General features: G+C 45.6%; 1 protein-coding gene across 13 annotated transcripts in view; it reads right to left on the reverse strand.

Moving 5' to 3' along the window:
* The window catches only part of PTPRM (protein tyrosine phosphatase receptor type M), an 840,386-nt gene extending 828,297 nt beyond the window's left edge, over nucleotides 1-12,089 (reverse strand). For 8 of the 13 annotated variants that reach the window (XM_054460382.2, XM_054460381.2, XM_063653923.1 and 5 more), the window contains exon 1: nucleotides 2,917-3,061. In XM_054460382.2, coding sequence (XP_054316357.1) covers nucleotides 2,917-3,046 — 130 coding nt within the window. In that variant the 5' untranslated portion in view covers nucleotides 3,047-3,061. Of the gene's footprint in view, nucleotides 1-2,916; nucleotides 3,062-11,501 lie in introns of those variants that run through there. The other 5 variants (XM_054460383.2, XM_063653925.1, XM_063653924.1 and 2 more) reach the window with 2 other exon arrangements.
* Nucleotides 12,090-15,269: the final 3,180 nt, after the last annotated feature.

Raw genomic sequence — 15,269 nt, forward strand, 5'->3', positions numbered from 1 at the left:
TCAAAATCATATGAGGTATTTCTTTCCAGTCTCTGACTCTGTAGGTCTGGTGGGGCCAGGAATCTGCATTTTTAACATGTGCTTCAGATGACTGTAATGCAGGACTCCAGGATGCAGGGCCTTCCACGGCACTGAGCAGTGCTGGCTTTTCATGATGCCAACTTTAAGGTGATTATTTTGCTAATTTCAGGGGGCTTTTTTCTTTTCAAACATAATGTTGGCCCGTTTATAAAATCTAGACATATATAACCACATATACATACTTCTATGTCATTTATACAACCTCCCAGTGCCACAACTATCAAAGCCTTGGACCTAGAAAGGGGATGTGTTAGTCTGAATCATGTGAAATTGCCAATATTCAACACTTTCTCACTTATGAAAGCACAGGGTTCCTATGCTTAAATCTGTAATCTGCATGAGGATGGGGGAACAGACTGATGGACCCGTCTTATCCTGACCACTAATTACACATGAAGCCCTATCACCCCAGGGGCCCCTAACATCACAGCATTGGTTCTCTGATTTAGTCTTTGCAATAATTCTGCAAGGAGGCTGGGCACAGCAGCTCACGCCTGTAATCCCAGCACTTTGGAGGCTGAGTTGGGAGGATCACTTGAAAACAGGTGTTTTGAGACCAGCCAAAGCAACAAAGCAAGACCTCTGTCTCTTTAAAAAAAAAAAAAAAAAAAAAAAATTGGCCGGGCGCTGTGTCTCACGCCTGTAATCCCGGCACTTTGGAAGGCCAAGGTGGGTGGATCACGAGGTCAGGAGATCGAGACCATCCTGGCTAACACGGTGAAACCCCATCTCTACTAAACATACAAAAAATTAGCCGGGCATGGTGGCGGGCGCCTGTAGCCCCAGCTACTCGGGAGGCTGAGGCAGGAGAATGGCGTGAACCTGGGAGGCGGAGCTTGCAGTGAGCCAAGATCACACCATTGTACTCCAGCCTGGGCAACAGAGCAAGACTCCATCTCAAAAAAAAAAAAAAAAAAATTAATTAATTAGCCAGGCATGGTGATGCACCTATGCTCCCAACTACTCAGGAGGCTGAGGTGGGAGGATCGCTTGAGCCCAGGAGTTCACAGCTGCAGTGAACTATGATCATGCCACTTGCACTACAGCCTGGGTGACAAGAGTGAGACCCTGTCTAAAAATCATCATCATCATCATCATCATCATCATCATCCTGCAGGGTATTTTAAAATGAAATAACACACCCAAGGCCTCATGGCTACTTAGAGGTAGAAGGAGAACTCAATGCCAGGAAGACCTGATCCAACCAGAGGCTACTACTGCCCTTCTTTCCACAGCTCAGGGACCCCCATGGCTGATGTCACAGCCTCAGATCCCCACTGTGTCCTGTCCCTCTCTGACAAAGCATGCTGCACTCCAAACATATCAAGGGTTCTCAACCAGCTGTCTCACAGGGGCCCCCTGCCTACTGAGCAAGGTTAGAAAGAAAAGCAGAGGCTCTTTAAAAAGCCACACATATGGGATGAAAATGATGACTGACAGAGAGACGAGGGAGAACCTCCCTCACACACACACACACAGAACACAATGCCAATGAGAGCCAATGACCTGAACTCATTGTGGAAATTTTATACGACATTCGGTGTTCAAAACTTCAGAAGTTGAGGAAATAGAAAACACAGTTTATGAGGTTGTTGTCAAAGTAGCCTCTTTTTATTAAGTTTTATCACTTGAGAGTATGCTGCACTGAATGAAAAAGGAACGAGAACATGCCTACTGTAATGAAGATGAGCCTGATGTTATCATGATGCAGTCTGAGCTCTGTGTAGGTATAATTCATTTCATTATATATCAGAAATAAAAGGCAGCAGAGATAATATATATTATTCCCTGTCATGGAATCTTCTTTCTGGTGATACCATGGTTCCTTTAATATACCAGTGACTAAATCAAATCCCCCTAGAGTACAGTCATGATAAATTTACTGCACAGTAAATTTCATTTTTTAGTGATCAGTATTATATCAAAATGCTACTTTATAGCAATAACTGATTTATACATTTTTATTATACACAATAAAACTACAGTCTTACTTTTATATATTTAATTAACAAAAGGTAACACTTTTTCCTTTAAATTTAGCAACTGGGTCTCTATACACCTATAAATTGCTAATGGCACCAGGCACTAAACACACAGCCTGGTTCTATTGTTAAAGTTATTGGAGATACCTAAGTCAAACTTCATAGGAAGTAGGAAAAAAAAAAACCAGCCTTAAGTATACGTTATTTGATTTTTTTCTTCTCCAAGGGAGCTTCTTTAAATTGTTTCTTCATTCATTCAACAAATATTTATTGAGTGACTACTACATGCTAAAATTGTTAAGTAATTTGGTTTTACACATTATGAGTATTTTAAAAGGAATGCTTTAAACCACCTTATAATTGTATATCTAGATGGAACATCACACTGAGTCCATTTTAAGTTCATTTCAAGCATGTGCTTATTACATGATGTAAAGTACCTCAAGCTACTCAAACAGAGAAGAGAGAACAAATAGTATCCATCAAAAACAAGCTGGGCCAGGCACAGTGGCTCACATCTGTAAACCTAGCACTTTGGGAGGCTAAAGACTGCTTGAGCCCAGAAGTTTAAGACCAGCCTGGGCAATGTACCAAAACCCCATCTCTATCCATTTTTTTCTTTAATTAGCCGTGCATGGTGCTGGTGCCTATGGACCCAGCTGCTCAGGAGGCTGAGGTGGGAGGACTGCTTGAGCCCAGGAAGTCGAAGCTGCATTAAGCCATGATCAGTGATCCTGCCACTGCACTCCAACCTGGATGACAGAGCAAGACTCCTTGAGAAAGAAAAATCAAAAAAACACAGACTATACAAAGGGTGTGGTCCAATTCCTTTTCACACTCTGTCAAAGCCTACCTGTTACCTGTGAACCCGTTTTGATTCCATAGCTGGAAGCCAGGGAGAAGTAATGGGGCCTCAGACTCCCAGAGTAATCCACACTAATATGCACTCTTCTCATTGTATGCAATAAATCTGCTTTCTGCATATTGAATAGAAAGAGAGATTAAAATGAATATTCACCCATCTGAAAAACTGACGCTCTATAAGCTTTTATGCTTTGCAGCCCATAAAAAGTAAATGCTTTGCTTCTGCTTTGGCTGGTGCATGTTGAAATAAATCATTCTGTTAAACAGTGGCCTTTTCTTCAGAGGGAGATGCTAAAACCTTATCGGTTTTGACAAGTCTCTGACTCCTCTCCTCTCATTCATCTCTCCTGTATGTCCTGCAATCCTTGCTCTTTTAGCTTGCAAGGTCATTTCCAACCCCTGCTAGCCCCAGTTTCTAAAGGAAGCCACACAGCCTTCTTCAATCAGATTCTCCACCCTGCCCTGACTTCTAACCCAAAGCCCAACACTTGCATTTATTTCATATAAAGTTTTTGATGACTCATTAGTCTTCTGAGTTTTAAGCAGGAAAAATGGCTGAATCAGATTTCCAGGCAGATTTTCATGACTTCTTGAATTACACACCTAAACCCTCAGTGCTGTAGAAGTCACTCCTTGCAGACGTAAGAAAAGTACAGACAAGCCATATCCTAAAGATGTTACACACCTACACAGAGCCATCCACACCACTGCTTTTTCTGGTCTACTACAAGAAGGCCCCAAAGGTTAACATGACCCTTTACTTAGTTGGCAAATATATACTACTTCTTCCAGTTTCACCACTACATGTAGGTTAGCAGCAACATATGACACAGCAGAAAAAGAAAAGAAAAAGTGAGTAAGCCTGTAGCAGGTGAATCTAAAGTTGTCTCTGGATCAGTGCTGAATTTCAACAAACTACACTACAAGTAGCAGTGGAACTACAACTCCCACTAAAGAACTCAATTTTACAATAAAGACTTAGAGATGCACACGTAAGCGGATGAAAGTCCGCTCTCGTGCCTTTCTTTAGCTGTCCAGGAAGCCATCTATGGATGGGGCTGGACCTTGCTTGGCTCAGGCAGGTGGGTTAAGGGATGCAGCTACACCTAGTGATCAGCTGCGGATCGCAGCAGGAGCAACCGGCAGCAGGGAAGCACTCTTCAGCTGTTTCTCAGAAAGGCCGGCTACAAAGCGTTCAGGATCAATCCATTAAAAGACATCATGATTATTTTTATTTACCTGGAGTTAGTTAAATGACAGAGATGCAATGGTTGTCTTTGAGGGTTCAGAGAAAAATTAGGCTCAATTTTAGGATACACATTGTCAGTACTTTAAATAAATGTCCAAGAAAAATCTGTATTTTTTTTTCTTTTTTTTGAGACGGAGTCTTGCTCTGTCGCCCAAGCTGGAGTGCAGTGGCGCAATCTCGGCTCACTGCAAGCTCCGCCTCCCGGGTTCACGCCATTCTCCCACCTCAGCCTCCCAAGTAGCTGGGACTACAGGTGCCCGCCACCACGCCCGGCTAATTTTTTGTGTTTTTTAGTAGAGACAGGGTTTCACCGTGTTAGCCAGGCTGGTCTCGATCTCCTGACCTCATGATCCAGCTAATTTTTTTGTATTTTTAGTAGAAACATGGTTTCACCATGTTAGCCAGGACGGTCTCGGTCTCCTGACCTTGTGATCCACCTGCCTCGGCCTCCCAAAGTATTGGGATTACAGGCGTGAGCCACCGCGCCTGGCCGAAAAACCTTTATTTTCTTTCTATTTGGAATTTGAGTTTATTGCCAAAGGCAGAGTTTCACATTTCCACATTACAATTCCAAATCTTACATCTACTAACTTCCAGTTCTCTCTTGAGAAAGTCCCTGTTTCTTTCCATTTTAGTAGATTTTGAAACTTTTAATAAGTGAATAACTTCTCAAAGTGTGGTAACTATATCTCCTTTATCTTTGCCCATTACCATCCACAAAGGGGCCGTACAAATGTAAGTGCTCAATAAATATTTACTTGAACTAAATATTTCAATAAGAATTATTAATAAGCACTATTAAATATTCTAATAAGCACACTGGGCTACATGCTTGTTATAACAAGCCAACAAATATCTCCTATACGAAATATCAACCCAGGGAAATTTCCAATGGCTAACCATTACAACAAAATTTAATTGTTACACTGTGGTAAGTAAAAACATAGGAAACTTTTTTATTCATTTGAGTTTTACAACTGGCTGGATTTAGTCTGGCCAGAGACAACACAATCACATCACCATGTTGGTAATACCGGCTGTATTGATCAAGAGGCTAAGCAGTGAATGAATGGACGTGATATTTTTACCCCCCAGTTCTCTTTCAGCTCTTGTCAAGGGAGGCTGATAGGGCAGGCAGAAGATCTCAGTTCTTTTAGAACAAGGGTTCTCCAATTTCAGGTCACATCAGAATCCCATGGGGGGCTTGTTCTAACACAGATTGCTGGGCCTCATCCCCAGGGTTGCAGATTCAGGATCAGAGGGTTGCAAGTCTAACAACTTTCAATGTAATGCTGATGCTGCTGGCTCAAGGACAACACTTTAAAAACTCCTCTTTCAGGGCCAGGTGTGGTGGCTCATGCCTATAATCCCAGCACTTTGGGAGGCGGAAGCAGCAGGATCACCTGAGGTCAGGAGTTCAAGACCAGCCATAGCCAACATGGTGAAACCCCGTCTCTACTAAAAATACAAAAATTAGCTGGGCATGGTGGCAGGCACCTGTAATTCCAGCTACTCGGGAGGCTGAGGCAGGAGAATCGCTTGAACCCGGGAGGCAGAGGTTGTAGTGAGCCAACATTGCTCAGTTGCACTCTCGCCTGGGGGACAAGAGCGAGACTTTGTCTCAAAAAAAAAAAAAAAAAAAAAAAACCTCCTCTTTCAGGACATCAACTGTGGCTACAAACCCTGACCACCCAGGGATGCTGGGGGACCTCCGTCGTGGACATCAGAATCAACACAGCTGGGCCCCAGGAAGCAGCCTTTGAAAGGAGGCCTCCAGATGCTCCCTGTGGACAGCAGGTTTTGAGAAGCACAGATTTAAACCTAGCTCACCATCAACACTGGTGCAGTTTCCCAGGCCCTCCCCAGAGCCACCTAACATCACTGAGGCAGGATGTCACTGTGACCTACCTGCACAACTGCCACTCTTCATGGCCCTCCGTCAACTTTCCATGTGTTTCTCCTTCATAGCTAAGAGGGCACAAGGGGAGTGACCCTCCCTTGCTAACATCTCTAGAGCTTGTCACATCCCACACCTGAGTACACAACACTTCTCTTCTCATCCTGTTTTTGTCTTTTTCTCTCATATACTCCCAGCCCCTTAATTATGCCCTGGCCTTGCCAGCCGCCTCACCAATGATGGGGGCACTACAGACTAGGAAGCTTGGTGACTAAATCTTTCCTCCTCCCCACCCAAGGCAGCCCAACTTATTTTTCTCTGCTGGGTTTTTCAGAGCTACAGTGTCAACTCAGGCTTTCTGATGACTAAACTGAAAACCACCGCGGTATTTTAGGAAGCAAAAAAGCAACATCCTCTTATAATGCAAGATTTACATTATTTTGTACCTCTTTAGAATGTTTAATTTGTGAGTTGGAAAGACATTAATAATTAAACCTTCCCTCACTTATAAAATAAGCCTATTAACATGCATGTTATATTCATAAAGATAGTAAGCACACTAAAAAGTGAAACTATAGGAAAGTTGGTTTTCAAAGAGAAGAATCTCAGAATTAAAGTAAAATGCATGGTGGACATAATCCCTAAGAAAAATGTTTCACTGTTGAAAAGCATAAAACTCATTAAAATGCCTGATTCCCTAAATGAAAACTAAGCCTTGGGATATTTAGATAATACATGCTCATTCTAGAAAACTTAATGAAATCTAAAACAAAAATTGAAAGAAAATAATACTTAATCTAATACATAGTTCCTCTACTGTACATAGCCTCACAATTCCTAGAATATATTACAATCCTTACAGAATTACGAAAAATTTAAATAAAGGTATTGAATTTTCTGGAATTGTCACAGAATTGCTTAAATTCTGAAACCAACTTTTACCAAATCTAAAGGCTAGGCTATGCTTCATTTATAAAGAATTTATATAATCTAAAGACATAATTCAAATTACTTGTTCATTAAAGAAAATTCATTTTGAATTACCGAAATTATATACACACTTATCCATATATCACTATATGTCAATAGATTCTTTTCTTAAAATCTGTAAAAATAACCCTTTGAAAACATGAGAGACTAAAACCTATAATTTTCTAGATTGGAACAATTTATTATGCTCAAGCAATTCTTCTTTACATATACAGAACACTAAGAATGTTATAGTAATTTCTTAGCATATTTCTTTCATGCTCACTGATTTAAATTTGAAGTATTTTCTTCATTATCAATTTTCAATCTAGCGAAAGCACTTTGAAAATGTAAAATGCTATCACTATAGTTATCTGAAAAAGAAAAAATAAACTTAACTGCTAAACAAATATATTACCACTCTTTGCAAAGGGTGCTTTAAAATTCTGTATTTTGAAAAAATGTCAGATTTATAGAAGACTTGCAAAAACAATACAAACTGTGCAAGTACACCCTTCACCCAGCTTCTCCCTAATGTTAACATCTTACATACACAGAGTAGAATTACCAAAGCTAAGAAATTAACATTGGTACCACACTACTAACTAAATTACAGGCTTTATTCAGATTTCAGCAGTTTTCCCACAAACATCCTTAAAATATTTTTAAAAATTAATTTCTCCACAAGAGTCCCAAATTCACAAGGTTATGTTAACATTTAATATATTTCAAATACCACTGTAGCTGAAACAAACAGCTAAGTCTGTATTTCTATTTCTGCAAACCAAAGCTTGCTTAGCAGAACTTAACACATCAAAACCATTATAAGGTAGAACTAAACACTTCATTGTATTATATAATATATGTTGCAACTTGGCTTTTAAGAAATTGGGTCAAAGAGGAATAACTTGCCAACTCGTTGGCTTCTCACCATGCAAAAGAGAATTTCCAACAAAAGTAAAATAATTTAACTTTCTTTCTCATGTCTTACTTATATACCATCTTACCAGTTATTTTTAGTGAACACTAAAGGCCTAGAAGATATAAAGTGAACCTCCATTATTTTGCCTAACAAATTAGAAACGGTAACGATAAAAAACAATTTTTCAGCCCCAGCACGGTGGCTCATGTCTGCAATCCCAGCACTTTGGGAGGCCAAGGCAGGCAGATCACAAGGTCAAGAGATTGAGACCATCCTGGCCAACATGGTGAAAACCCGTCTGTACTAAAAATACAAAAATTAGCTGGCGGTGGTGGTGGTGGTGCACACCTGTAGTCCCAGCTACTCGGGAGGCTGAGGGAGGAGAATCGCTTGAACCTGGGAGGCGGAGGTTGCAGTGAGCCAAGATCGTGCCACTGTACTCCAGCCTGGCAACAGAGCAAGACTCCATCTCAAAAAAAAAAAAACAAAACCACAATTTTGTAATGAAATGCATCATTATAGTAAGCAATGTCATCACAGGCCCAAATCCTAATACTTTTCCAGTAAGTTTAGCGTTCTATTTCTGATGTCTGGCATCCAAATCACATGTAGTCCACCTCCAGAAATGATTAATTAACAATCTTAACAATTCCAAACCCATTCCAAAAGAGGATAGGAGAGCACTGCAGAAAGCAAAGGACAGAGTGCCTTGTGTAGATAATATCGGAGTTATACAAAAACCCTTGACTGATTATATTTATAAACCCTCATGATTAGTCCATTGGCCTAAAGAGAACCCAGTGTGGAAAAGGCAAGCCAAGTCTAACTTTTAACAATCACTTCTCTCCCTCCATTTTATTATATATTGGTCCATTCACACAGAATTTGAATATGTGCAAATGATCAGGATTCTCATTAGTGATTTATTCAACAAATAGTAATGCCTGTGACATCTAAGGATCTATGAGAAATGTTTTGTGAGAAAGTCAGAAGAAAACGAAAATTGGCTTTGCCCTCAGGGAGTTTACAATCTAGCTCTTCTAGCTCTAAAATTTATTCCCATGTCAAGTGAAAAGCAGCCAATTACTACAATTTCTGGAAGAAACATAAAAAAGAAATGTGTCAATGCCACTCCTAGCATTCAGAATTAACTTCCTCAACATACAAAAACAAAAAACAGAACCCTGATTCACACCTGTACTACCTAAACGCAATATGGAGAGAAAAATAAATAATGAAGTGAAACATACCTGATCCTTGCATATATGAAATTGGCCAACTTCACTTTTCACTTTTTTTTTTGAGTCGGATTCTCACTCTGTCTCCCAGGCTGGGGTGCAGTGGTGCAATCATAGCTCACTGCAACCTCGAACTCCTGGGCTCAAGTGATCCTCCTGCCTCTGCCTCTAGAGCAGCTGGGACTACAGACACACGCCACCACACCCAGCTAATCCAATTTCACATTTTTTAAAGTTCAACGTTTCTGAGGCATGGCTTGGATGCTGCCCTTTACCCACTAGCATGCCAGGATAACTCTGGCTTTCTAGATAGAAAAGAAAACACATTTCACTTAATGGTATGATTAACTCAAGCAAATAGATATATTTCTTCCAAACGAAAAATCAGGCTAAATTTTAGTAGAAGTCTACTTTGGCTTGACTGATCATTTACATCAGCCTTAACAAGGACATGGGTCAGAACGACTGAGGCTGAAATCCTTTTTGGTGATGAGGAACCCATGGTTTAAATAAGCAATATAAATATTTGTTTCCACTCCCTTGCACACAATTTAAAAATCCATCCAAATGATATTTGACACAGCTTAACTTTAAACAAATCCCAAGAAGGGAGTCATGGATCTTAATAAAGAGAAAACCATCACTAGGGCTCTCATACTTGGCTTCTAATACTAATGAGTTACAAGGCTCTCAAAGTGTACTCTATTATTCACTAATAAGAATACAGACCAAATTCTGCAACAGTTTTATAATCAGAAGACAGTGCATCATTGTGTTAAATCCTCTGGAGCACGTGCAATTACCAGGCAGTTAGGGAAACACAAAACTTGGAGAAAGGATATTTCTGTATTGAAGTTAATGCTTTGGGTTTCAAAACCTACAAGTTCCACTCCTTCTCTGAGGCCAACTGTGATCAAGGGTCCTGCAGATCAGCAACACACAAGACACAACTAATGTGCCAGAGCTCCAGCAGCTCCAGCAGCCAATGGTCCTGGACCCCAAGAAAATAAAAAGGTTTCCACGCACCGGAGGACCAAAGGTTTTTACTGCTTAAAATATGCTCCTTACTGTTTATGAAAGTCCCCTTCATTAAATTCTTAAAAAGCCCAACTTACTCATTCAACTCACTTGTTCCCAAACGCAGAGACCTATTTTGCAAAAACCAAGTTTAAGACCAAAGAGCAGGCTTTTTTAATTAAAAGAAAAAGAAAGCCCACCGCCCCCATTGCATGTGGATCTTAATGAAACTAATCTAATAAACACTAGAAAGAAGGTGTGCAAATGGGCCAGCATTTGCCGTCTATCCACCTGTGTCATCCAGGTAATAAAGGTGATCCTGGTTGTAAACCCCTGTGACAGCGTGCCGGGTTCGGCCCCAGGCCGGACCCCCGACTCCGATCCACAGATCCTCTCCGTGAGGGGTTCCTCTGGGCTTAGAACGCCCCCGCGCGCGTGCAGGCACACACGCGCACACACTCACACGCTTGCTCGCACACGGACAGTGCCTCTCCTTCCCACCTGGGACCCCCGGGCAGCCGGGCTGGATGAACAAGTTGCCGCTGGCCGCGGCGCTCCGCTAGGGGGCCGAGGGTGGGGAGGGGGGGCCCAGCGGGGCGCAGGGCCGTGGCTGCCACGGCCTGGGGACCTGCCCGCTTCCCTCCGCGGCCGCCAAGCCCTACCGCTGGGACCGGCGAGGAACTCCCCCCGGCCTCTCCGCAGACGCTGCACGACCGCGGGGACCCACCGCGGTCGCCAGCCGCGCCGGGCAGGGGGCGACAGGGAGGGCAGGGCACCGGGAGATCGCCGCGCCGGAGTGGCCGCCAGGTCCCGGCGATCGCTGCGGGCGCAGCCAAACACCGGCGGCCTGGGCCCGGCCGCTGCTCGGGGTCGGCGGGGACCGCGCAGCGCCTACGCCAGGCGGCCCGGCGGCTGCAACTGGGAACTTCAAGCAAAGTTTTCTGCTGTTCCTTTTGCAGCCGGCCAGGGACTCAGAGTGCAAGCCGCCCAACCTTGAGCACTAGCCCAGGCCGCGGAAGGACGGGGGCCGAGTTGCGAGTCCCGGCTGGGGAGCTGGCCCTCGGGGTCCGTCCGCTCCGCCCGCCCGAGGACTGGGTGCCTGCCAGCCCCACGGACCCTCGCCCAGCGCCCGACTCACAGGCAGAAGCGGTCTCTGGCCCGCCGCGCCCCCCGCCCGGCCCCGACGCCAGCCTTAGGGCTTTACCACCAGGGAGCTGTCGGCGTCCCGGGCGTCCCGCGCCAGCCCGCGCGCCTCGGGGGCGGCAGAGGCGGTCCCGCTTACCTGAGAACGTCTCGCCCGCCGCAGTTAGCAAAAGTCCGGCCAAAGTCGCCAGGCAAGTCCCAAGTCTCCTCATGGTGCTGAGTGCTCGCCGGGCCGCTCCCCGGCGGCGGTGGGTGGGCGCGCGAGGGCGGAGGGGGCCGGGAGCTTTGGTTCCGAGGCAGCGAGGAGAGACGGGTAAACAGCAGAGCGCTAAGCCAAGCCCCCAAAGTGCCAACAGTTGCAGAAGTCCGAACTCCAGCGGCTCCAGGGGCGCGGGCACAGGGTCCTGGGTCCTCCTCCCGTGTCCCTGGCCCCACTCGGCGTCTGGCGCCGCTGTCAAAGGGAGCGGAGGGCGAGCCCGCGGAGCCAAAATCTTCCCTCGGTTCCGGTGGCTGAGCTCGCCGCCTCTCGCCTTCCCCTGCCCGGGACCCGGGACCCGGGACCCGAGCTGCCGGCCGTGGCGGTGGCCGTGGCCGTGGCCCCGCGCGTCCCGCCCGCCGCCTCTCCACAGGCAGCCCCAAGCCCAGCCCCGGGCGGCGGCGCGCCAATGACCGAGCCCGCGCCGGCTGCGCGCGGGGCTCTTGCTACCCGACTGACTGGCGGTGCCCCGCAGGCCGGCTGAAGGGAGCGCTCACGTCACGGCCGCCCGGCGCCGCCGCGGCCCGCTAGAGGGCGTGAGCGCCCGCGCCCCGCCAGCCCGCGCCCGAGCGCCTCCCGGCGCTCGGCTTGGGGCGGCCCCGTGGCCACCGCCACTACCGCCGCCGAAGCGGGCGTCAGCCGCGCGGGGAGGAGCGGCCACCGGGCTCCCCCCGCCCACCTCCTCGCCCCAGCCGCGTCTTCTATTTTGGTAGATGGCGCTGGGGAGGGTGACTGTGGAAGAGGCTGCGCCGCCGCCAGAAGTTTGTCCCGGGTCACGAGCCGCGAGTAGTTTGTGAGCGCGGCCGGGCGGGACCAGCGGCCTGCGACCCCGCGGGCGCAGCCAGGCGGCTTCGAGCCTGGCGCCGGACGGCGATGTCACCGCAGAAGGCCAGCTGCACCCGGAGTCGCCGGGCCTGTGCTGCTCGGCGGCTGCGGGAAAAGCGAGCCAGGCGATCGCTGAGGCTCCGGAGGGCTGCGAGCTTCTCTGCGCCGCGGGCGGAGCGAAGTTGGCGGGCGCCGGGAGATGGCGCGGGAGCCCGGAGCGCCGAGCCCCGCGATCGCCTTCCCGCTCCCGGCCGGGCCCGCCGGGTACACGCCGCTGGCCCCGAGCACTGGCGCCCGGGAAGCAGGGCGCGCTTCTGCTGTTCTGCCTCCTCATCATGCCTCGGTGTCCTGTGTGGGCCCGAAGCGAGCCGCAGGCAGTACACGGAAGGCGGTGGTCACACCAAAACCAGGGTTTGGACATAACCCGTGGTTTCTGTATCTGGTGCAAAGTGCTGATAAACAGGGGAGAAAGAGAAGTGGGGAGTGAATCAAGTAATGTCTTGAAATAATTTAGTTTTACGATTTTGGATCTGAGTGAATAAAAAAAGCTTACAATGCTTCAGCAAAAAATAAGTTTTTTATTTTAATTGTAAATTTTTTTGTAAGTGATCCTTCTATCTTCCAGGGAATAAGCACATTGAGCCAGCACCAACCAGACAGCTGTAAGCTCCTGGCCTAGCTAACTGAACGCAATAGAAGGCTTGGGAAGAGGTTAAATTAGGAACCAAAGCAACTGAGTGACAGGGTTCTAGCAGTGATTCTGGCTAGAAAGCAAACCGGTGATACGGAGGCACCCAGGAGTTCTCCTGCACTTTTTCCACAAGGGGGTCCTCTGCTCAGTGCTCACTGCTTTCTAGTGCTTATAAACACGTCAAAAATAAATGAATTCCACACTCATCTTGACCCTGTTCTCCAATGTACACCAGAACCAAGAAAGATAGAGCTGTCATCCTCCCAAGGCAAATTTGGGGACTAGAAGACTTTTGCCTTTAGTGTAGCAACCAACACTCCTCTTACTTCAGGAAGTCCACTTACTAGATACTTACCAGACCTGCTCTTTAGAAGTCTCTATATTAATCATTTACTTGTTAATATGAGCTTACATTGTCCTGCCACTTCTCCCAACTATGTGCTTATGGAACCTTATCTTTAATTGTGAAATGAACATTGAAATCTCAGAAAGGAAGCCATGTCTTCAAGATCAGCAAGTGAGGATGGTCAAATCTGCAACCTGGGCTTTCCATTTTGATGTACTTGTGTTCTATGCTGCAGTTCAAATTTGCTTTTTTAAAAAAAAAAAAAGTAATAGGCTTTCCAATGGAGTTTTTCTGCTAGTGGGAGGACAGAGGTGGAAGCTAGGGAGATAAAAGTTGATCTACTCACTTTGCTTCAGAGTAACTTCTTTAAATTAGGTGAAGTTAATATTAGGGTAGGATTTCATTTGCAAAGTATTTTATTCTTTCAGCAAATATCTACTGAGTCAATACCATATGTCAGGCACTGTGCTAAGTACTGGAGGTTGTCTTAGGCTGGGCTGCCTCAGAAACAGACCTGGAGGTTAGGATTTAACTATAAGTGGTTTTGAATTGGGGAAGTGATCCCAGAAAGCACTATAAGGAAGGTGAGACAGCAAGACAAGAAGAAAAAAAAAAGCAGACATCGATATGGGATGTGTCAATAAGCAGGTTACCACTATGGGCAAGGGAAACTCAATCCCCCGGTGGGGGGACGATGAGGAGCGGGATGGAAGAGGAAGGGGCCACACTACGGACCTGCCACTGAGGCAGTAGACAGAAATCCCTGCCAGTACTCCAACTGCTGCTGCCACAGGACTCTTCTTGGTAACCTCTACAAACCCTGTCCCTTCCGCCTGTTACTTAAAGCTTAGTTGGAGGGTCTGTAAATTTCTATTACCCCGTTCTCTATCTTTACAATGTTAAGTTGACTCTACCCTTTGCAGCCTTCCATCCACATTTCAAAGGGTGGTGGGATTTTTGCCAGCAGCTTCTGCCCTCTCAATTCATGACAACTACTGTTAGTGTACTCCCTCTTACAGGTAACTGGTCAGAGCAGCCTTTGAGCCTAAATGGAAGTCCTCTGCTGAAATGAATGGATTGGACTTCCTCTAAGGAAGGGATGCTGTAGGAATCCTCCCAGTGGGACATTTGCTTTGACTTGTTTTTTCAGCAGTAGAGATTTAGTTTTAAACACATTTCACTCCCGACTCACTGGGGACAATAGTGACATTTGCAGAATGGCTGCTCAGAGTTAGGGGTGCTGTCAGGCCAGCCCCTGACATTGGTAGGCTTGGGCAAGAGTACAAATGCATAGCCACTTACCATATGCCTAATATTTCAAAGTTATTAATCAAGCTAGCAAACTACTATATATATTCCTACCTTGACACATATAACAATCAAATTGAAAGATAAAACCTACGGATTTTATATGACCAAAAGCAAAATATCAGCAACTGAATTATGCATATCTGCTAGACATTATACATATCTAGATTTTCTTTGATAGGCTGTATGGATAAGTAATAAAATAAAGATACATGATTCATATATACTTATTCTATAAAACTGATATTCTCTTTAGTAAAATCACTGTGTTATAATCGAGATTTTGACTTAATATGTGTTCCATTGACAGCAGTGATTGAAAGCTTTGCTGTTCTGAATGGTAGCACCTAACAGCATTTCAGGTGTTCTGTTCCTCAGTGGCACTAGCTACATTTGAAATGCTCAGTAGCTTCATGTGGCTAGAGCTACTGTATTGTACAACATGGAAAGAAAACAAGTCCATCATCATAGAAAGCGCTAT

The sequence above is a fragment of the Pongo pygmaeus genome, chromosome 17 (assembly GCF_028885625.2).
Source record: "Pongo pygmaeus isolate AG05252 chromosome 17, NHGRI_mPonPyg2-v2.0_pri, whole genome shotgun sequence".
Classification (NCBI taxonomy): domain Eukaryota; kingdom Metazoa; phylum Chordata; class Mammalia; order Primates; family Hominidae; genus Pongo; species Pongo pygmaeus.